Source organism: Rhagoletis zephyria, unplaced genomic scaffold (assembly GCF_001687245.7).
Source record: "Rhagoletis zephyria isolate East Lansing unplaced genomic scaffold, Rhagoletis_zephyria_1.1 Rzeph_scaffold_00267, whole genome shotgun sequence".
NCBI classification, from domain to species: Eukaryota; Metazoa; Arthropoda; class Insecta; order Diptera; family Tephritidae; genus Rhagoletis; species Rhagoletis zephyria.
In genome coordinates this window covers 284,497-309,375 of record NW_016157351.1, presented here as the reverse complement: position 1 = coordinate 309,375, position 24,879 = coordinate 284,497, and the positions used below count along the sequence as shown (strand labels likewise).

Sequence of the window (24,879 nt, the reverse complement as noted above, 5' to 3'; positions counted from 1 at the left end):
AAGATACAATTTCATGTAATTCAACTTACTTATTTGCTATTTGTTCCCATCAACCTGCTTTTTCAATAGCCTTGCTCTTTATCATGAAAAATGGTTGCTAAGAAGTAGCGTTACCTTTTTTGTCTCTTACAAATATGTTGCCGGGCGACTTACATAACAAGGATTTCAAATTTCAGTTAATTTTCAAATTAGTATCGTAAATGTCAGATCTGTCTGACATAATACATAAATACAAAATTGCTGGTTGCACGTTCAACTGCTCAACAACCCGCCATCCGTGAATGTGATCGGGATTTCAGATCTGGATTCAGATTCACCAAGTAAATCTAGTACTGCGAGTTTGGAAGCAGGCCTACGTAGATAACCAGCTGATGTTTTTACTGTTGCGGATCTTACTTGTCCGTCAGCTGCCAGAAATACGTCAGTCACGATTCCTCGTTTCCATTCACCACGAGATTCGTTATCATCACAAATAATCACGACGTCGCTAATTTGAATAGGCTTTACGAACTGATGCCATTTAGTTCGGCGTGTAAGTTCTGGAAGGTACTCCAGGACCCATCTCTTCCAAAAGGTTTGCTTAAGTTGTTGAACGATGTGCCACTGCTTACGTAAGCATACTTGTTCATCCACTGTTGGAGTTTGCACAAAGTTCGGGCCACCAAGTAGAAAGTGGTTCGGTGTTAGAGGCTCGGTGCTGCCACTTTCTAGCGGTAAATATGTTAAAGGACACGAGTTAACTAGATTCTCAGCCTCGATAAGTAACGACATTAGCGTTTCCGCTTGTGGAGCCTTCTCTTTTAGCACAAAGGCTAATACACGCTTCACGGAGCGAACCATTCGCTCCCATATTCCACCAGCTGATGGATTTGCAGGGGTGTTAAATACCCACTCCACGCCACGCCTTGCACATTCATCTGCCACACGTTGATCGATTAGCACTAACTCCTCTTTACTGGCGCCTACAAAATTAGTACCCCTATCGCTTCTGATCGGACGGGCACTCCTCGTCGGTTCATAAAATTCCTCAAGCATACTATTGTTGAGTCCGCCGATAAATCTTTTGCGAGCTCGATATGTATTGCCCTAATAGACATGCACGTAAAGAGCGCCACCCACCTTTTCTCATGCCGCCGACCCACGGTCACCGCTAATGGGCCGAAATAGTCTAGGCCCACGTATGAGAAAGGTCTGATAAACGGAATAAGACGGTCTTCCGGCAATTGTCCCATGAGGGGTGGCTTTGCCTTAGCGGACATATTTTTGCACAGCTGGCAATGCACCTTTGCCGATCGAACAAGCTGTCTTATACATGGTATCCAAAACTTGCGACGAATCACTGAACAAATAGTCTCCTGATTTTGATGCTGATACCGCTCATGAAAATGACATACAATCAATGTAGTTAAGGCGTGAACCTTCGGTAGAACTATAGGCCGCTTTGTATCTGCGGCAACACATTTTGCTCTATCCATACGACCTGCCAATCGTAAGACCTTGTCCTCATCCAATATCATGGTTAGGCTTTAAATTGTACTACTCTTTGGCAAAAACTTTCCGTCCGCCAATAACTGTATCTCTTCGCCGAAGACTTCCCTCTGAGCTAAGCGACAAACTTCGATTTCAGCGGTTCTTAACTCTGCTGCCGATAAATTTTGATGTACGTGAAAACGCGCTTTACCTTTGTCCTTAAATTTAGCCATCGCGCGACGGACCCAGCAGATCACTCTCAGAAGCTTGTAATAGTTCGAGTATCTTGCGAACTCTATACATCGATCAGTCTCAGAAATAGTCAGTAAACTTTTTGGGCGCCTTTCAGTTGCACTTTCCTGCTCGCTCATATCTACTGGCATAGAAGGCCACTTATCCTTCGGAAACTTTAAAAACTGTGGGCCGGCTATCCAACGCGAACAATTTCTCGTTTGCTTTTTCGTCTTCAGTGGGGTTCCATCGTCAGCAGGGTTCAATGACCCGGGCACCCATCTCCATTGACCGACGTCTGTTGAATCCAAAACTTCTGCGATACGGTGTGCGACGAATTGTTTGTAATAGCGACAGTCCGAGCGTATCCAGTTTATGACCGTTTTAGAGTCAGACCAGAAGATTATCTCCTGCGGCTTCACATCATGGCTTTGAACAATAGCGTTCATTAGTCTAACGCCGAGGACTGCTGCCTGTAGCTCCAATCTGGGAATGGACAGAGGTTTAATTGGGCTGCATCTCGACTTCCCAGCCGCGAACACCACACCGACTTCGTTTAAATAACAGATCCGCCAGTATACTAGAGCATAGAAAGCCACTTCGCTCGCATCTACAAAAATATGCATATCGACGTGAGAATTCGGGTCAGTAAAATTGCTGTGATAGCACCTCGGTACGCTTATGTTTTCTACGTCCGCCAACTCCATGTACCAATCATACCACTTGCGGTAAATATCATCTGGTATTGGTGAATCCCAGCCCACGTTGACTCTCCACAATTCTTGTAGCAGTATTTTAGATTTGATAACGATATTGGCCAAAAATCCGCATGGGTCGTATATGGACATCGTAAGGCTCAATACCTCGCTTTTGGTAGGACGACGATTGCCACTCACAACTGCTGGAGAGACCTTAGCAAACTTTAGTAAAAAGCAAAGCTCATCGCTTTTTGGTCGCCAGAACATGCCCAATACCTTCTCCGTTTCAGATTCGCCATTAAACATGCTCGCTAAAACGTTATCCAGTTCTGGTCCTGGTGTTTTATTTAACATATCGCGAACTTCGCTCGAGTTGGAGATAAATCCTCTTAGCTCGAAACCCGCCTTCTCGTGGATGTCCAAAACATCAGTTGCCACCCGTATGGCCTCGTCAATACCATCAAAGCTGTCGACATAGTCGTCTACATAGTGACGTTTAACTATTGCCTCTTTTGCTCTCTCACGCGGTCCAGCACAGTTCTCAGCGTTTATGTTTTTTACGTATTGCGCTGAGCACGGGGAGCTAACTGAACCAAAAATCATCGCACTCATTGCATATATATCGGTTTCTACGGATTGACTGCCACCTCTNCGCACAAACACCAAATTTTCCTCGGCGGAACTTAAATAGAATTGCTGCAAGAGGCTGTGGCTGATAGGCGCTCGGGCCTTTCATCAATCTCGAATTAAATGACACACCGTTTATCGATGCAGCAGCATCAAACACTAAACGCCTCTTGTTTCCCTTATGAACGTTGCATACAGCAAAATGTGGCAAGTACCATGTATGGGGCTTCACTATAGCAGCTTCTTCAGCTAACAATTTTTTTGCATACGATTTCGTAACGTAGCTTTCAATTATATTTTCATACAATGCAGNGTAACGTAGCTTTCAATTATATTTTCATACCATGCAGTGAATTCATCATCTTTTTTCATCTTTTTCTCGATCATATGCAAACGACTCAAGGCCATAGAGTAGCTTTCCTGAAATTGAATACGATCCTCTTTCCACAGGAGACCGGTTTCATACTGGTTGCCACATCGCTTGGTCGTTTCTAAGAGAATTCGCTCGGCACGCTGGTCAGCTTCCGAAGCAACAGGCTTTAGCGACTTCACCCCAAAATCTTCAATGGTAAAATACTCATGCATTTGTTGTTGAATTTCATTTATCTTATCTTGCTCGAACCAAAAAGCATGTAACCTAATTTTGCTTTATGAACAGCGAAGTGTTCATCTAAATTAATTATGTCTATTGGACGCACAAGCTATATATGCGGAATGCCTATTAACATTTGCGGCACAACATCAAAATAATCTTCAATCGGTAAATCATTTAAATCGGCATATTTCTTCTTAAAATTTTCCAAATCTAATGTTTGTGGCGGTAACTCTAGGTTTTTTGTTGTTCTAACATTTCTCATTTCGAATGTATGTGCATTAACATTTGCACTTGAAATCTCTACATTCAAGCGTTGAGACGCTTCCCTTGTTGTTCTACCACCTATCCATCGGAGTGACAAGAAATCAGATGGCCCTTTTAACCCAACTGATTTAGCAATCTGTTCTTCAATAAGAGACATTTTTGAGCCGTCGTCTATGAATGCCATAATCTTACGGCATCCCTTCGGACCTTTTATTATCACTGGCAAGAATTTAAATAAAGTTTTCTTATTTGGTTCTTTTCCGAAAATAGTGGCGACATTCGCTGTCGTTTCTTTTGGATTCGCCCACTTTTTCGACGAGTTCATTTGTTCATTCACCGTATTTGACGTTTTCTCTGTGCTGCTGTTTTTGTCAGTAGCAGCCTTTTGTTTACATTCTTCATGCAACAATCGATGGTGGTATCTTTTGCAAAAATTAATTCCACATTCACGGCGAATATTGCAGCTTGTTACATTGTGGCCATCACGAAGGCAACAAAAACAAAGGCGTTTTGTTTTGGCAATTTTCCATCGTTCACCGACGAGGCTGCGGCGAAATTTTGAGCATTGGCAAACATCGTGTTGTTCGTCGCATAAAAAACACTGCGGCTTTTTATCATCCGTGGTAATTGTGTACGTTGGCTTGTAAACTTTATCTCGCTTTGCATTGTGCGTTATTTCGGGTTTACTTTGCTCAGTTTCTGTGGCGATTGCTATGAACATTGCAATACTTTGCAACCACTGACTAAGTTCTATTACACTTGGATATTGCATTCCGTTCACACATACATAACGAGCCCATTCTTCTCTCTTCGATAGGGGCAACTTGCTTACTAGCTCATCTAAAAGCGTTGGGTTACACAGATGAGGTGTCGCGCAGGCATTTTGCAAAAACACTGTCAGATTCGAAACCATCGTGCTAAAGTTTACTATTTCGGATATTCTTGAACTGGAAATCAACGGAAAGGCTCTCGCTTTCGCTATTTGACTGTTAATCAGTATCTGTGGCCTTCCATAGTGCATCTCTAGTGTGCTCATAACCGCAGTGATACTATCTGGGTGTATTAAAAAAGCTTCGACCTTTGCTTTAGCTGCGCCCTTTAGCGCTTTCTGAAGACGCAATAAATTCTCCAGATTTGTATAACGATAGGCATCTGTTGTTTCTTTGTATGCAATGGCAAACATAGGCCATTGCTCGGGTAGACCTGTAAATTCTGGGAGATCTTGTAACTTACGTATGGTATGGCTATATCCTTGTGCTGGATTGCCCATCGGAGGCAATGTCGTTGAGTTCATTGGCAAATTTAAATTTCCTTGACTTGTAGATGACCAAAAATGAGGCATTGTTGCAGGGGTCGTCGGCACAGTTGACGCTGGTCCTGCTGGTATAAACTGCTTAGGTATATAAGCTAACACGTAGGGTCGAATAATGCTGTTCGATCAGGCGCACCNATATATTTGCTATTTTATAACTCGGCCAAACCTGATAAAGGATCGGCCTCGATTCTGAAATATTCAACTAGCTAAGTTCTAAAGGATCCCTCTCTGGTTCGTCAGCGCACTCATCTGGTAGTTGCCGCCAATCCCGGATTCGGTGGGCCTCAATTACTCCATCATAAGGAAGCTGAGTCAACTGACAATTATTTATATCCCTCACGACATATCTATCATTTCCCAAAATCTTATATATTACATAAGGACCCTTATAGCGGGGTACAAACTTCTTATTACTTCCAACAGTCGTATCGACATTTCTCACAACAACGTAGTCACCCACTGTGTATGTCTTAGTCTTGGAGTGGCCTTTGTTGGCCCGCTCGATTTCGTATTCTTGTCTAGCCTTGATCGAGTCGGATGCATTTTGACGAATTTACACCAAATCTCGACCTTCATCTGGACGTATTTTGTTTTGGAAAAACTCAGTAAATTCGTCTACAATTACACCTCGTTGTTCGATACCGAAAAGAAGCCGGCTCGGTGTATCGTGACAGGTACTATGTTCTGAGTTGTTAATAGCGTACTCTACCTCGAGTAGTTTCTATTTATTTATTTATTTATCAATTACCTAACATAGCCTTTAGTACTCTGTTCACTCTCTCAACCTGTCCATTGGCTTGTGGAGAACAGACAGCAACTTTTACATGGCCTATATTATGTCTCAGTAAGAATGCACCAAATTCTAAGGAAGTAAAACAGGTTCCCCTGTCACTTACAATTCTTCTTGGTCGGCTATAGTAACTAAAATATTTCTCCAAAGCAACAATGACCTCCCGCGTACTTGTGGAATTGGTAGGATATAGTTTAACAAATTTTGTAAATGCATCAACTATGACCAAAATATGTTTTCGCTTTGACCTAACGGACGGCAATGGTCCAAAGTGGTCTATGTGAATGGTGTCAAAGGGCAATGGGATTTTGGGGATCGCATACAAAGTCCTCTCCCTCGCTTGCGGAGGTGTAGCACACGCTATGCATTTCAAGCAGTTCCTAATAAATTTCTCTACCTTTGTCCGCATATGTGGGAACCAGTAATACAAACATAACTTACTTAAGGTTTTGTCAACTGACAGGTGACCCATCTTCTCATGTATCAAACGTATAACATTATCCTCTATTTCGTAAGGTACATAAAGAACCCTTTTACCCGCCGGGTTTTTCCTATAAATGAGCCCATCCACTAGTTCGTAATCTTTTACTTCTTCCTTCTCTAAACGATTTCGTATCGACTCAATGCCCTTGTCCCGCTCTTGAGCTACCTGCACTAAGAATTCAATATCATCAGTGTTTAGGATTGCCCCAATCTCTCTTCTGCTAAGAGCATCAACATGGCCCATGGACGATCCCTTCCTATGCTGTATTTTGTAACTGTAATTCTGGAGTTCTAAAGCCCATCGAGATATCCGAGAGTTAAGATTTTTTTTCTCGAGCGTCATAGTTAATGAATTACAGTCAGTGACTATTGTAAAAGCTATACCCTCTAAATACGGCCTAAACCTCCTTAACGCATATATTATAGATAACGTTTCTAACTCGAAACTGTGATATCTTGATTCGGCACCTGAAGCAGTCTTAGAAAAATATGAAATCGGGTGAAACTTTTTGTCATCTTGACGCTGCAACTATACTGATCCAAATCCTATACTACTGGCATCACAATGTAATTCTGTTTCCCGTTCAGGACTATATATCGCCAACACTGGACTTTTAACCAACCTAGATTTCAATTCATTGAAGGCATTGAGGCATTCGTCATTAAAGTCGTACGGCGAATCTCTCTTAAGCAAATTCTGCAAGGGTTTGGCTATTTGAGAAAACGATGGTACAAAACGGCGGAAGTATGAGAATAAGCCAATACACGATTGCAGTTGCTTTGAATTTGTAGGTACTGGAAATTTTTGTATACTTTTAATGTGGGAGTCATTCGGCCGTATTCCCGAACGGGTGACGGAATATCCTAAATAATCAATTTCACCAAAACCAAATCGACACTTATCTAAATTGAGTTCTAAGGCTCGTAAATTAAGTCGTTCCAATACTTCTTTTAACAGACTTTTATGTTCATCAAAATTCTCAGTAGCAATAAGAATGTCATCCATATAAACAATAACCTTTCTATCATCGATCATATCTCTAAATATACTATTGATAAAGCGTTGGAATACGGCAGGGGCATTCTTTAGTCCGAAAGGCATTTTAAGGTACTCGTATTGGCCAAACGGCGTTACGAAGGCAGTAAATTTAATTGACTCTGGATCCATCTGCACTTGGTGAAATCCACTTTTCAGATCCAATACCGAAAAGAACCTTTTATTCTGCAGATAATCAATGCAGTCTTCAATTAAGGGTAAGGGGTAGTTATCCCTAACTGTTAATTTATTAAGGGCCCGATAGTCAACACACATTCGTATTTTACCATTTTTCTTTTTTACCAACACAATAGCGGAAGCGTACGGGGAGTTACTGGGTCTTATTACCGCCCCTTGACGCAATTCGTCTATAATAGATCGTACTTGGTCTCGCTCAGCATAAGAGAGCCTTCGAGGGGCACAGTGAAAGGGAACGTCGGAAGTTAAGTGAATTTTCATCTCGTACTTAAATGGTTCGGTAGTTACATCAGTTTTTAAATAGGCACCGTCTATAATTAGTTTAAGATCCTCATGTTGAACTCTAGGCAACTCAGGGTCTATAGTAACGTCCTTTTGGTCGTGAGAAAAGTCAATATTAAATATATCGTACACGTCAACGGCAGCGGGATCACTAAACTCCTTACAATTATCGGCAATAGTTTCATTTTTATAGTTATCATCGGGTCTAGGCAGCTTTATCATGATGGAGTGCGCATCGGAACGAGTTACATTAGGGTTGTACATAATAGAATTAGCTCGGTCTCTAATTTCTAATAATTCACTTCTAGAATATTTCTTTGTGATACCTCTTAATCTTATATTAAATAACCGGAGGAAGTCTCGTCCCAAAATAAGTGGTATGGTCATACCTTCATTTGAAATAACGTTCAATTCAATTTCACTCTTTTTATTAGAAAATTCAATTATACATGTAATTTTAAAAAGTACGGTTATTCTTTTTCCTCCGATGCCTTTATACTTGCATGCTCCAACTGTTTTGGGACCATCGACTCCTTTACAAAACTAACCGGACTACCGGTGTCAAAAAGAGAGAATACAACGTCAGATATCAGCTCTCTACCTACTACATATGATATACTTACAAAATTAAACTCGTCGATGACATCCTCATTGTATGCTGCTTCATCTGCTACAAACGCAACATCCTCCCTTGGTTTCAGAACTTTTGCTGGATTCGGGCAATTACGGTGGTCGTGGCCCATTCGCCAGCAACGGAAACAAGAACCATCTGGACGAAGTGGATATGGGCAACTGGGTTTGGTGTGCCCATAACGCGAGCAATTGTAGCAGAGCGTTGCTTGTTGTATGTTTGTCCTCGGCTTAGAAGTCCCAGCTGGTTGCTTTACGTTCGTTGCTGATTGTTGTCTCATATTTGTTGTTGTTGTCACTTGCTTCGTATTCGTGTTCAATGTATTGACCACGAAATATTTATGTTGATATCTACCTATAATGGTCTTCAACTCATCTAGCGTACGTGCCGTCAAAAGAATCTGCATGTTGGGTACATTCCCAATACCGTCAATGATGAAATCTATAAATTCCATTTCGGAAACGTTAGCACGCTTTGCCAATGCCTGCATACTGAGAACGTAACGGTGCATAGACTCGTCTTTCCGCTTCCATCGCCGCTGCGATAGCATCTTATAAATTTCTTGCCGAGTGACCTTGACGTCAAACTCAGCCAGCAGCGCTTGCCTCAGGGCGACGTAGCTCAATGCCGACGTAGTCGACAAAAATACCCGAGCAGTCCCCGTCAACGATCGACGTAGCGCCAGCAATTTAAATTTGTCGTCCGCCCCCGACGACTCCATTATCTCCTCAAAATCGTTGAGAAAATAACGAACCGAATGTGACACGTCGTCGCCACTAAATTTGGGAAGGGCATGTTCAATGTCCCCGAAATCTAAACGCCGTTGACTCATAATTGGGGTCCGGCCTTCTAGCTCCTCAATTTGTTTCATCAGTGTTAATATTTCGAGGCGTTTTTTTAATGCATTCACCTCCTCGTCTATATCTGTAAGCCTCGGCCTTCCATCAGTTGTATCCATGGAAACGGCAGCATTGGTGGCAACTTCAAAGTCGGTGGAACGGGCAGTACCGGCATTTTTGGTAGGATGTACGGCAGCGGCATTGTTGGGAAAATGTACGGCAGCGGCAGTTTCGGCAACATATACGGCAGCATCATTCTCGGCAACACATACAGCAGCATCATTCGCGGCAACATACACGGCAGCATCATTCTCGGCAACATACACGGCAGCATCATTCTCGGCAACATCATTTTCGGCAGCATGTACGGCAGCAGCACTTTCTTTTCCAACTGAGTTGGCAGTGGCTTTATTTTCAGCTTCTGCAGTATCGGCAATATTTGTAGGGTTGTTTTCCCCATCTCCTATGACGTTTTGTAACAGCTTACGTAGCTGCTGAGTGGTGGCAGATGATGGGAAACTCACACCTGCCTCGGTAAGTAAATTAACCAGGTCTTGCCTTGGATTTGCCATTACTAAATCGCAAGATTTTGATTTTTCCGGTTGCGCTGGGTATCGACCTTACACCTGAGATATAAATCTTATTATTTTTTAGCTATTACGCAGGGATTAACACCGATTTGATTATTCGCTGAATGAAACACGACTTTTAGTTTTTATCGATCCACAGGAAGTGCCGCCATCTTCCTCTTTTTCTTTATTCTCCTTTTTTATTCTTTCCACATATATTCTACAATACATTCCACAAAGCTGTGTGTAATCTTAAGATCTGAACAGAGTTGCATTTACTATTTCAATCTTAGAACTTAAACAGAGTTATATTTGCTATTTTATAAGTTCATTGGCAAATTTAAATTTCCTTGACTTGTAGATGACCAAAAATGAGGCATTGTTGCAGGGGTCGTCGGCACAGTTGACGCTGGTCCTGCTGGTATAAACTGCTTAGGCATATAAGCTGAACACGTAGGGTCGAATAATGCTGTTCGATCAGGCGCACCTGAACACATTTGTTGATACGTCGGCACAGTTGACGTGGCATGAACGGTTGGGGCAGTTACATATTCCCCAGTACAGTACGTCGGCGCAGTTGACGTGGCATTAACGTTTGGAATAGTAACATATCCCCCAGTGGGGTACGTCGGCAAAGTTGACGTAGCGTGAACGGATTGGATCGCCGCATAGCCCGCAGTAGAGTACGTCGGCGCAGTTGACGTGGCGTGTGCAGGCATATGCAGTGAAGGCGTCGGCAGGCATGACGCGAACTGGTTAGCTCCTGGGTAGCTTGATGTAAGTGGCGTCGGCAAAATTGACGCTTGTGCTGGCAAATTTGAGGGTATATTTTCCCCCATATGGAGATTGATTTCTTCCTGTTTTTCTTCTCATTCTACTCAGCTAAGGCAGTGTCACATCGAGCTGTCACAACTGATACCACCTTATATTATTGCATGATGTGTACATACACACATACATCAAAGAAAAATTTACTTCATTGTTAGCTGTGGTGCAAAACAGAGAAGAAGTCGGTGAATTTAAAAAAAGAATTAATAAAAATCAGTGTATTCAATTTGTATATAAAAAAAATTAGCAAAAAACCTTTTTTATCGCTATGTGGATAGAGAAGAACAAATTTGGGGCCAGCGTGCTTAGGCCGACTTAGACTTAGAACGGCGCTGAGGCATTTGTTTTTAGCGACGAAAATTTTGAACCCGATTAAAAATGAGAAGAATTGTCTAAGCTCAGTAGCTCTGAAAAAGCTTGTGAAATTAAGTTAATATTCGACAATATATTTTTACAAATAAAACAAACACATAAACTAAATCGAATTGTATTTTTTAATTTGGTTTCATGTATTTTTGGATATTTCGCTGCCATCTATTCACTAATTTATCAACTATTTAGAGGTTACAATAGTGGTCAGAAAAATCACTAATTATCGCGATATTTTCCCAATAGTTTCATCGCTAAACTCAATGGTACATCACCAACTAGATGACATGTGTGAGAGAGTGATAATACTGTAAGGCAAATGCGCCCATGTGTGCGCAAGAAAGGGATGCACTATCACACGCCCGGAGAAGTGGTCACTTTTTTCCCCAAGCCCTTACAAAACTAATCGCTAAACTGACCAAAAGTTTTAGTCAGTTTTCCCACTAATTTAACCGATAATCATAGGTCAGGCTCCTTGCAGGGTTAGAACTGGGATACTATCGATAGTTGATCCACTATCGATAGTTTTTGAAAACTATCGATGTCAGTTTTAGCAAAACTTCACATTAGTTGCGTACGCGTAGCTGTTAATTGTTCGTGTTTAACCAAAATTTTCAGGTTTGCAAAGTAGGGGGAATTGAGAGAGCAAAGTGACATTTGATTTTGAGGGGAAGCTGCTGATTTCTGCTGGAAAAATTTTGCCAACAGGAAAACAGCTCATCAAAAACAGCTGGTTGGAATTTACGCAAATCGCAAAATTGAATTTGATGGTTTGGAAGTTAAAAATGATAAAATGCGACTAATTAAACTTGTAAGAACTAAGTAGTTATTTGTTTAATCAATAAACTGTGTCAGTATAAAATTGACATGTATGAATGTAAACAGAAATTATATCAGCTGTTCGTCTAACTTACAAGTTTCTGCAAATTTCGTGTTCGCGTACTGTTTTGGATATCTTCCTCTTGTGAGAGAACTGGTGACACTTCGCCGGAATTTTGCTGTTGAATGTTTTTTACAGGAGATTTTAAACGAACGCACCTATTTACTACGCTCATGCATAGGAATTCACGAATTCATTTTATGAATTTGGTTTGAAATTGGCTGCTACTACTACTACGTTTATGCGGCAGATTTCATGAATTCTTCATTTCATAAATTCAAAAATGGTCCCCTTTATGCATAGTTCGCAAATTCATGAAATAAAGTGCCTTGAAAAAGTGGCAATGCACTGGCCAGAAACTAAACAGTAGGGTTGTGACATTTTTGGCCTCCTTTTGAATTTGCAAATGTCGTTGGTACCAATGAACCATATTATATTTAAATTGATTATAATATATTTTCAGTTTATTCTATTTGAATTTATTTTATATTTCACGATTCCACATAACTTTTCCAGTGTTTTAAATTCTGGTTATGCCGCTCAAGCTTTTTACAGGTCTATTCTGCACGTTACCGATGATTTTGTAACCGGAAAATTTTATAACCAAAAAATGTTACCAGTTCTTGTCACCGCTATTCTAGGTACGTTGGTAATGCAGTTAAAATATTCAGCAATTCAGCTATGAAGAATTGTGCAAATTCTGGCATTGCATATTTAACGGGGCACTTCTTTGTTACCAGCTTATGAGATGGTAAACAAAAATTAGTGGTTACAAGAATACACAGAATGCGAAAAGGGTTTAAGATTTGTCAGGAACTTTATTTACCGATTACAAACTTTTTATTACCAGCGCAGAATAGACCCGTTAATCGAAAAATATCATAACCCTAGTAAACAGCTGTTTGTGAAACATGGCGTTGCCGGACTTGCACTTCACGATTTCATGAAATGATGCCGAATTCATGGTTAACATTCGTGTATAACTGAATTCATGAAATGGTGTTTGTGCAGCCAATTTTAACCCAAATTCATGAAATGAATTCGTGAATTAGCCTACGCATAAACGTAATATGCATAAACACCATTTCATGTCTGAAGCATTTTTGTTCCAGCGGAATCGGACGATATCATTTTTGTAGGCCTGTGGGCAGATTCTGTAACCAGTTAACGACAGTTTTCGAATCGGTATCGGTTTTGTTGACGTATGATATGAAATATTTTTACGTCAACAAGTGCGATATCGATCCGAAACTGAAAGGCTTCTTCATCCGTCAAAATATTCTTCTTGAACTGTGGATCGACTATGGTTAAAACTGATAAAATAATATTTCTCTGTTTCGATAAGTTCAAGTGTTTTAGCCGATATCATATAAATTGGTAATGAAAGTTGTTTCTAAACTTGAAATGCATATAATGGCGAAGGTTTAATGTAAAGAATCAGCATCACCCTGGGTGAAAAGTCACGCGTGTCGAGCTTGTAGGCAAGAAGTGTAGCGAAGTCAGCGGGGTAGGCAAGCACGCACGGTGAGCGAAATCGAGGGGCTTTTTTGACGTTTCGCTTTTATCGAGTTCACTTTTTCGTATTTTTGCTTTGAGTTCGCGATTCGCTCCGCTTTAAAAATAAAGGCGAAAGAGTTGACCAAAGAAAATTTGACGCTTAAAAAAAAAGTCAGCGTGTAAATGCACGAGGATTTTCGAAGACTTTTTTAAAAGGGAACGTGCCAAGAACGCAGGGTGAAAAGTCGTCGTGTAAATTGGCTCTTGCATTTATACAGAGTCAAAGGGAACATTTTCTTTACAGATCTTCCGCTGTATCGCTGCCTACATGCACACGAACGTAGCAATGCTTTGATGGATATGAAACAAAAACAGAGACGAAAGCGAATAAATGGAACGATTTTTCATTCTCTTATGACCGGCTAAGACGCTGCCTATCGAAATGAACGTAGCAATGCTTTGATGGATATGAAACAAAAACAGAGACGAAAGCGAATAAATGGAACGATTTTTCATTCTCTTATGACCGGCTAAGACGCTGCCTATCGAAATGAACGTAGCAATGCTTTGATGGATATGAAACAAAAACAGAGACGAAAGCGAATAAATGGAACGATTTTTCATTCTCTTATGACCGGCTAAGACGCTGCCTATCGAAATGAACGTAGCAATGCTTTGATGGATATGAAACAAAAACAGAGACGAAAGCGAATAAATGGAACGATTTTTCATTCTCTTATGACCGGCTAAGACGCTGCCTATCGAAATGAACGTAGCAATGCTTTGCTCAATGTAAAAATTCTTAAATATTTCCACGCAAATATATCGAAAATGGTTCAATGAATCTTAAATCTGAACAGTTTGTGCAAAGTTTCAGATCGAGCACTTTAATTTGATGTATAATTTGTCTCTGTACGACTTGTAGATCGCTGTGAATAAGCGCCTTGTTTCAAAATAATATATAGATTATTTAAATGAAAAAGTTTCGCGATTTTTTGTTACAAATTCAGTTAAAGTAAAGTGTAGTGAACATCTAGATACCAATATATGTTCATTTAATGCCTTTTTAACGCGATTTTGGTACTGACAAAATGAACTAAAATCGAACGGTATTCAGCCTTCGTATTCTTAATACTGGTAGTAATACGCGTCGTTTGATACCCCTTTCGATTATTTTGAAGCATTTTTCGGTGGGGAACATGAAAAGCACCATAACCGCTTATAGTTGCTAAATATTGCAGTGACTTAAAATTTTGTTTGCCGACTGTGTTGTGAAATTTTTTGCATAAAAAAAATTTATGTAATGTGCAGAGATGCAAAGAAGAGACATTCACTACGTTTATGCGACAGAATTCATGAATATCGTATAATAAAAATAAAGAGCTTAGAAAAAGTGGCGTTGAACTAAACAGCATTGTTGTGATTTTTTGGCCCCTTTTGAATTTGCAAAAGCCGTTGGTACCAGGCAATGAACCATATTTTATTTAAATTAGTTTTAATATATTTTCAGTTTATTCTACTTGAATTTATTTTATATTTCAACGATTCCACAGAACTTTTCAAGTGTTTTAAATTCTGGTTATGCCAGTTAAAATATTCAGCAATTCAGCTATGAAGAATAGTGCAAATTCTGGCATTGCATATTTCACGGGGCAATACTTTGTTACCAGCTTATGAGATGGTAACAAAAATTACCGGTTACAAGAGTACACAGAATGCGAAAAGGGTTTAACATTTGTCAGGAACTTTATTTACCGATTTTCCAGCGCAGAATAGACCTGTTAATCGAAAAATATCATAACCCTAGTAAACAGCTGTTTGTGAAACGTGGCGTTGCCGGACTTGCACTTCACGATTTCATGAAATGATGCCGAATTCATGGCTAACATTCATGTATAATTGAATTCTTGAAATGGTGTTTGTGCAGCCAATTTTAACCCAAATTCATGAAATGAATTCGTGAATTAGCCTACGCATAAACGTAATATGCATAAACACCATTTCATGAATTCAGTTATACACGAAAGTTAATTAAGAATTCGGCATCATTTTATGAAATCGTGAAGGGCAAGTCCGGCAGCGCCACGTTTCACAAACAGCTATTTACTAGGGTTATGATGTTTTTAGATTAATAACCATGAAAGGCATAACCACGACTTTAAACACGGGAAAAGTTATGTGGAATTGTTCAAATCCTTACTAATATTATAAATCCGGAAGTGAGTTGGTTTATTTGTTACGCTTCCTCGTTTTAACTACTCAACCGATCATCATGAAATTTTGTACGCTGGTGTAATTTAGCCCAACTTAAAATATAGTATAGATTTAATCTCGACTGTACAAGGGGCGTGGCACCTCCCACACAAACGGAATTTTTCATACTGTATATCGCAAGGAATATTTATGATAGAGTACTGGAATTTGGTATGGAGTTATATAAAATCAATTCTACACTCAATCAGAAGAGCTGCCACCTGTTTCAAAAATCAAATTCTACTTGAATTAAGGGAAATAATTATTTGAAACTTATGTTTAAAAAAATGGATGTCAAGAGGCTTAAAACGGTTGTAGTTCGAAAATATTTTGAAAGGGATTGTCATCTATTTGAAAACTCAAATTTAAATTAATTATTCGCCATATATGTAATACTCCTATATTGGCAGTAAGAGCTAGTACCGTCCGAAAACACTACAGTACAGATATATCAATAAACACGTACGAAAGAAAAGGAACACATACGTTTATAAATAAACATGTACACGACACATTTACAAAAACGGCACTCAAGTACACAATACATTGACAAAAACAGTACTAGACTGTCTCGCTTTGATTTCGGAATGCTTACACATTGGGATGTTAGGTTACTACCAATATAGAAGTATTACATATATGTTATTCGCAAGCTATCCGAAAAATTAAAATATGGGTGTCGAACGAAAGATTGCTATGAAACCCTCAGATTGAATATTTAGAATATTATTGAAGTTTTTTACTAAAAGTGTGTTTGCATTGTTCAACTTTGCATTCAACTTTTGGTTGAATGGCCTTTCAACTAATCGCTTTCAACAAAGTTGGTCGCCAGCCAACATTTAGCCATTCAACTTTTTTTTCGTGCAACCCTGCGTTGAGTTGAACGGAATTGTTGAACGCAAAGTTGAATAATGCAAACACTGCTTAAGGCTGCCACGATTAAAAATTAAATTCAATTAATTTAAATGAATTACTGCAATAATGGTGTCAATCGAAATATTTTTGAAAAGGGTTTTAGTTCTAAACTACATGAAGAACGGTTGCCACCTGTTTAAAAAATACAATTCTAATTGTGTCACAATATGGGTGTCATAACAAAGGGTTTAATGCGGTTTTAGTCGGAAAAGGGTTACCACCTCTTTTAAAAGTCGAATTTAGGGCCGGTTGTTCAATGTCTGATTAGCACAAATCGGAGGTAGAAGCTCCGGTTAAGCACAACTACTGCTTTATCGATCACATGATGTCGAAATCGTCGATAGTGTAGTGGTAGTGATAACCAGACATTGAACAACCGGCCCTTAAGGCTCTGTTATGCATACTTGGCATTGCATGCACTGCTATACCATTTTTACGTAGAAATCAAAAACCAACAGACTTTTACGTATGTAATGCTGTGCGTTCGATAACCGATTTCACGCGAAGCTCATTTAACAGATTCCTTATGTGACAACTCTCAAGCAATGCCAAGTATGCATAACGGAGCCTTTAAACTAGTTATACTCAAATTAAAGTGTCACACGTAAGGCTTTCTGCACATTGGTCGTCCAATAATAGTTACTTCATCGTCAATCATGATGCAACGATTACATGACGACTACATTTTCGCACACTCGGTCGTGATATTTCAATTCATTTGGCGTCTAAAAATTGACTTGGACCAGGTATTTTCTGTTTTTCTGGTTGATATTTTCGCGAAATATTTACAAAAACCTGCAATTTTTAAAATATGGACTGTCAGTAATATCTCTTCTTTTATTTTCCTCAAATGTATTTTGTGCATGCACACAGAGGCATGTTTTATAGTTAAAACGCTCGCATTTATTGAATTTTATTGCAATTATCCACTTTTTTATAATTCCGACAGATTTTATGCCAAAGATACTAATTTTTATGCAATTTTAATGCAAATATTAACTTTTTCACTAATTTTTTCCCATAAAATGTAAACAAACAATGCGTGCACAACGATTAGCATACGACAGTGCCGTACTTATCCGTTTCTGCATCTTCTACGATTTGCCGATAATGAAAAGTGTGCAGATCTCCTTTGAAATGCACGTGCTCGACCCAAAATTTCAGGGCGAGACGATAACGCAGCTATGATTGGACGACAAGTGTGCAGATAGCCTAAGGGCCGTTTGCACCATGTCTAGTTATTTCTAACTCCCAGTTAAACATCTTTATCGACGTTATCGACACCCATCATATAACATGTGATCGATAAAGCAGTTAACGTGCTTAACTGAAGGATGTACCTCCAGTTAGCGTTAACTAGACATGGTGCAAACGGCCCTAAGACAGTTTAGAAATGTTCAGCTTGAACATGTAGAAACTTCTGTAGTGTTTGGAGAGGGTTGCCACCTGTTTTAAAACTAAATTTAAATATAATTATATTACCCGTTAAATGAAATATTACAGTATAGGTTTTAATCAAAAGAGTCTTGAAAAGTCTTTATTTCTAAGCTACATATATATAGCAGAGTTTCCACGCGTTTAAAAATTCAAATTCAACTTGAATTATATGAATTCGGTAATTTGAATACATATGTATGTAACACAATATGAGTTTCAGACTAAACTACTATTTTAAAAGTTAAATTCAAACTATTCAATATTTCAATGAATTATTAAAATATGGGCTTCATTTTTGAACTACATGTTAAGGGATTGACACCTGTTTTAAATTTCAAACTGAATTCAGGATATAAGTTAATTGAAAAAGTATCACAAGAGAGAGGTTTTTAGTTTGAAAATATTTTGAAACTGATTAAACAAATTTAAAATCTCATGTTTTTGGCATAATTTAAGTATATCCAGATTTATTGAAATAAATTACTACTAATGTAGCACGCAGAAATTTCATTCACCCAGCGAAGCGGGTTTCAGCGATCTAAAATAAATTCAAATAGAATAAACTGAAAATATATTAAAACCAATTTAAATAAACTATGGTTCATTGCCTGGTACCAACGGCTTTTGAAAATTCAAAAGGGGCCAACAAATCACAACCCTACTGTTTAGTTCAACGCCACTTTTTCAAATCACTTTATTTCATGAATTCGCGAACTATGCATAAACGGGACCATTTTTGAATTCATGTAATTCATGAATTGCGCATAAACAGCCGAACAAATGCACGAAATTTTTGGGAATTAACTCGGATCCGGGCAGTTTTCGTTGACAACACTGGTAAGCTGTTGTCTTTTGAACAAGTAAGCAAACAAAGCAAGCGAGTTCCGCGTCCGCGGTAGCCGAGTGGTAGAGTTACGGGCTACAAGCCTGTAGCTGCCGTGTTCGATCCTCGGTTGGAGCGATTGCGAAAAATTTTTTGCTTTTATTATTTATTTTATATATTTTTTATTTTATTTGATCTATATATTTAATTTTACTTTATTTTATTTTCATTTGCTTTATTTTATATCACATTTTTTATTACTATTAGTTAATTACAATTTTAATAAAAAGTCAACAACAACCAACTGAAAGCAACGTAAAACAATATAGAACTTATAAAAAGAAGAATCAAAACCAAATAAATGAAAATTCAACTGGCCGTGGGACTCGCACCCACGACCTTGCGGCTCGTTTATCTGCATAACTGCCGTATGTTAGGTCAAAATTATTATGCGCATATGTATGCCAGATTTTATGCATAAACTTTGCCGTCTGTCACAGCTTTTATTTTTAACTGAATTTGTAACAAAAAATCGCGAAACTTTTTCATTTCATCTTCTATATATTATTTTGAAACAAGGCACTTATTCACAGCGATCTACAAGTCGTACAGAGACAAATTATACATCAAATTAAAGTGCTCGATCTGAAACTTTGCTCAAACTTTTAAGATTTAAGATTCATTGAACCATTTTCGATATATTTGCGTGGAAATATTTAAAAATTAAAAAAAATGTCTTAGCGGGACATAAGAGAATGAAAAATCGTTCCATTTATTCGCTTTCGTCTCTGTTTTTGTTTCATAATCATCAAAGCATTGTCACGTTCGTGTGCATGTAGGCAGCGATACAGCGGAAGATCTGCAAAGAAAATGTTCCCTTTGGCTCTGTACATATGCAAGAGCCAATTAACACGACGACTTTTCACCCTGCGTTTTTGGCACGTTCCCTTTTCAAAAAGTCTTCGAAAATCCTCGTGCATTTACACGATGACTTTTTCTTTGCGGCGTTTCTTGCGTATTTTTGACATTAAAGCGTCAAATTTTTTTGGTCAACTCTTTCGTCCTTATTTTTAAAGCGGAGCGAATCGCGAACCCAAAGCAAAAATACGAAAAAGTGAACTCGATAAAAGCGAAACGTCAAAAAAAACCCTCGATTTCGCTCACCCTGCGTGCTTGCCTACCCCGCTTCACTTCTTGCCTACAAGCTCGACACGCGTGACTTTTCACCCAGGGTGAAAAGTCATCGTGTAAATTGGTTCCAAGAATGATAGATTGCGCCAATGCGCAGAGTTGACAACTGAGAGCGGCAAATAAAACTGCTGTCTAGTGATGTGCTGAATTGTCGGTACCCAATTCTTCCTTATCGGTATCCGATACTGATTCTTTACATTAAACCTTCGCCATTATTTGTATTTCAAGTTTAGAAACAACTTTCATTACCAATTTACATATATGATATCGGCTAAAACACTTGAACTTGTCGAAACAGAGAAATATTATTTTATCAGTTATAACCTTAGTCGATCCAAAGTTCAAGAAGAATATTTTGACGGATGACGAAGCCTTTCAGTTTCGGATCGATATCGCACTTGTTGACGTAAAAATATTTCATATCATACGTCAACAAAACCGAAACTGATTCGAAAATTGTCGTTAACTGGTTACAGAATCTGCCCACAGGCCTACAAAAATGATATCGTCCGATTCCGCTGGAACAAAAATGCTTCAAACAAGTAAGAGTTTCTCTGCATTATGCTTCGAGCCGACATATATACACCTTTCATTTGAATCACTATTAAAAGCTCTATTGGCTCCTACATTCGGGTTTTCATAGGCGAGTCTCCCCTGAACCGTTTTTCCCATATTTTTGGCCTGTGCGCTTTTATTCGAAAACTAAATGTTTCGGTAGCGAGTATCGAGAGTATTGGATACTTAAAAGTATTGACTCAGCACATCAGTACTGCTGTCATCTCGACTGTGACGTCAGCAAAACAGCTGATTCTGTCAAATTCACAGAGAGCCGATTAGCGGTGTTGCCATCGGTGCCACCTTCTGTATTCTCTCCACCGTGGTACATATGTACATACACAACGTGGTAGTGTTTGCCTCTGAACAGATACCCATATATAAATCTTACATGGTTTAACTCGATGTTCTTTCCGTGGCAAATATGGTTCTCTTTGTATTTTAAATCTATATAAGCATCTATATATAATCGTACAGAGACAATTTACTTTCAAATTAAGGTTCTGGATCTGAAACTTTGCACAAACATTTCAGATTTAAGAATGATACCATGCACATATTTGCACGGAAAGATTTTTAAATCTTTACATTGAGCACTTTTAAAATGTAAAACTGAATCTCACACGCATTCTCATTTTCACCAATCTTGAACTTTGTGTAGTTTTTGAATTTTGTGTAGTTTTAAAATGCTGGAAAACTTAAAAAAAGCCTGGCGGTCGACCTGAGGGAACAGTAAAGTATTTTAAACTCTCGATAAATTTGCGTTTCAGAAGGTCGAGAACTCTCCCCAAACTCAAAAATTAAGATTAGTGCCACAAAAGATTATTTTGGGAGATTTAGCCAATAGGGATACAAATTTTCAGAGCCACTAAACACTAGCATCGATGCCGAAAAAAATCGCCCCAAAACTATCGATACATCGATATTTTCCGATGTTTCTCTTTTTTAATAAGTATGTTACAGGTACTTCATGATTTGCAGGTTTTTACAGGAAGCTGTTAACGTACGCCACGTTCCATAAGGTTTATTAATGACGAAAACCGCTTTATCTCTAAAACGCATCATAATCAATCCAAAAGTGATTTTCGGACTTTTAGTTAATTACGAGCTTTTGTACTTCAGCGACGATGTGAGATAGGGCCTTTCTATATTAAGGGAACGATATGTACTATAACTACATACATGAACTAAAATATGTATACATGTGGGAAATGATGTACACGACTATCGACACATCTACAGGCACAACTATGACAGTTGGCAACCGGACTAACACTGATCGACAAATGCAACACTGACAAGAATAAAACGAACCGCACTGAACATACCGAATGATAGACTTGACCAGACAATCGAAGGACAGGAAGAATTTAGAATATTTGTAACCGCCATCAAGCGCAGTCGCCACCAATATTGGTTTTATGTACAATAATAATAAAAATAAACGTGTTAAAACAAAGCGAACTTTTGCGTTTCAATTGCTAGCCCTACAAAGTGGTGCCAGAAAAGGGATATAGCCCGCGGGTGAACGTTACAGACGATGAAATAAATAGCATTGTACAAGTTGTAAGCGTTTAGTGAGTGTGCGAGTGGCATGCTAGCTAGTGTTTTGCAAACGTTTTAAAACGTTCAATGGTTGCAAACAATCATAAATGGTACGAAGCGTGACTTATGCGTGGTTATGTTTTAAAAGCGAAATTTGCTGAAAATCATGCAATATTGAACGAAAGAAGCTGAAGTCGGTAGAAAGTGCGGAGCTTCCAATTGCAGTAAATTTGCAAGTGCGGTAAAAACGATATATCATCGGAAGATTTGCGAAATTAGAGCATTTCAAAGTTTTAATTGTTGGCGTGTGTGACTATTCAAGTCGAGACAAAGCAATAACTGCAGCGATAAATCGGTGAACATCAAAACATTTACAAAATTAAAACTATTAAGTAATATTAGCCGTGCGACTGTACTCTAAGCTAGCCACGCCACACAAGCCGTTATTTCCGCTAAGTAACGCCGACAAGCGGTAAAACAAAATTGCGACAAACAAACGCAAGTACGAAAGAAGCGGCAAATACGCTAAACAAGAGTGGTTGCGTCATATCACCACAACCATACCACAGCTGTACACAGTTAATTTGTGCAGTTATTTGAATCGCCTAGGCTGCCCTTAAGCAGAACCGACAGCTAAGCACCAGCAGAGGCACCAGAGCCAGGCAGCGCCGAAGAACCGTAGCCGGGAAGCAGCGCAAACACAGCAGCAAGCAACTAAGACGACACCAACGGCGCAATAGCATCGCAGCGACAACGAAGCAGAGAGGAAGGGTTCAACAACAACACATGCATATGTAGCGGTCCGAAATACTGGAGTGCGAAACAAGCTAAGTGCTGTAGTAGTTGTTGTTAATGTTCTTGCTTATGTTTCACTTGTTTTGAGATATTCGCTTATGTATTGAGTATATATGTATATGTAGGTAACCAAATACGTATTTGCAGATAAGTAACAGCACTATAATAAATTTCAAGTGCATACAGTAGTGGCGATAAGAAAATTATAACTTATGGAATTTCAATAAAACAGTAGGGGCCAGATGAAAAAGAACAGTGCGTTACTACTGTTATCTGATACAGTTTAACACGATAATTGCCACTTTTAAAGTTTTGCAAATTTAAATGTTTGATACGAAAACTTAATAATTTTATGATTAAACCATTTGAACGTTTTGAAACGGAAACTCAACATTAAAATATTGTAAATCATTCGGCACTGAAATTGACACAAGCATCTGATATTTAGCTACATACATTAAATACATTGTTTATTTATTTTACAATATTTTGAACTTTGTGAGAACAGATTTTAGCGCTGACTGTGGACGGACTTAAGGAAGGGCTGGGGTTGGACACTAACGGACGTAAAGCGACACTAAGAGACCGACTCATGGAACACTTCGGCCTGAATGTGAGCGACGGCGAGGATACCGACTTCGACGATGCTGCAAGTAGGCGAAGCATGCGTAGGTCAGGCCGAGCGTCCAGCATTCACTCTCCGGGACATTAAGGACTCGTTGTCCAAATTTAGCGGGTCTGGTCAGCCGACATTCGAACAGTGGCTGGGGGATTTCGAAGACTACGCGATGGCTGTGCAGTGGAGCGACCTCCAGAAGTTCATTTATCAGGAGCCAAACTGGAGTTAGCAGCTGGGATTCTCTGAAATCCGCTCTGCGCTCGGAGTTTGGCGTCACCATGTCGTCGGCCGAGATACACCAGCGACCACAGGCGAAGATCTGCGCGAGTACCTATACGCGATGATGGAGATCGGCAAACCCGTCAGCCTCGATGATTCCAGTCTGATCAAGTACTTCATCGAGGGGATTCAAGACAGCCGAGCGAACAAAAGTAACTTGTACCAGGCGAAAACCGTCAAGGACTTAAAGGAACAGAAAAGGATTTATGAGCGGGTACGATCGAATAGGCCTCCGTCCTCAAACGCGAGTCAGGCAACGAGCTCATCGAGAATTCCTTCAAGTTCCGGCGCGACAGAAAAACGGTGTTTCCACTGCGGGGATCGTTCGCACTTCACTAGGAGCTGCCCACGTAAGCGGTTGACGTGTTTTAAATGCGGCGAAGAAGGTCATCGGGCGAATGAATGTAAGAGTGTCGGTAAAGCAACCAAGCCGGAGAAATCTCCAGCTAACATGATGGCAGTAAGGCAGAGTAGTTTCGTGTTTAAAGACATTTTCTTCAGCATGTCGCATCAAACAGTCTCGGCACTCGTTGATACAGGGTCTGACCTGTGCCTAATGCGCCACGACACCCTGTTTATGCTGCAGCTAGACGTCGAGCTGAGCAGGGAGAAGCGGCGACTGGTGGGAATCGGTAACAGCGCGATGACAACAATGGGCAGTTTTAGCATCCCAATGCATATCGATGGGATTTTGCTGGATATTACGTTCCATGTGGCACGGGAGCGGGACTTGAGCTACTCGCTGGTGATAGGCAACGATGTCCTCAAACACGTTGACCTGGTCATTACTGGAGACGGAGCAGTGTTCAAGGAGAAGGTAACTGAGTCCAGCGGACGCGAGGACGCACGCGAGCGTAAGGCGGTG

The 24,879-nt window shown here is 39.6% G+C and overlaps 1 protein-coding gene across 1 annotated transcript; it reads right to left on the bottom strand.

The window, feature by feature from the left end:
* Positions 1-8,270: 8,270 nt before the first annotated feature.
* LOC108358526 (uncharacterized) lies at positions 8,271-9,184 on the bottom strand. The gene is made up of 2 exons (XM_017609929.1): positions 8,613-9,184; positions 8,271-8,541 (listed from the first exon to the last, which is right to left on the bottom strand). The coding sequence occupies exons 1-2, from the start codon at positions 9,168-9,170 to the stop codon at positions 8,533-8,535; spliced, it is 567 nt and encodes a 188-aa protein (XP_017465418.1). The 5' UTR covers positions 9,171-9,184; the 3' UTR covers positions 8,271-8,532.
* Between the last annotated feature and the right edge of the window lie 15,695 nt (positions 9,185-24,879).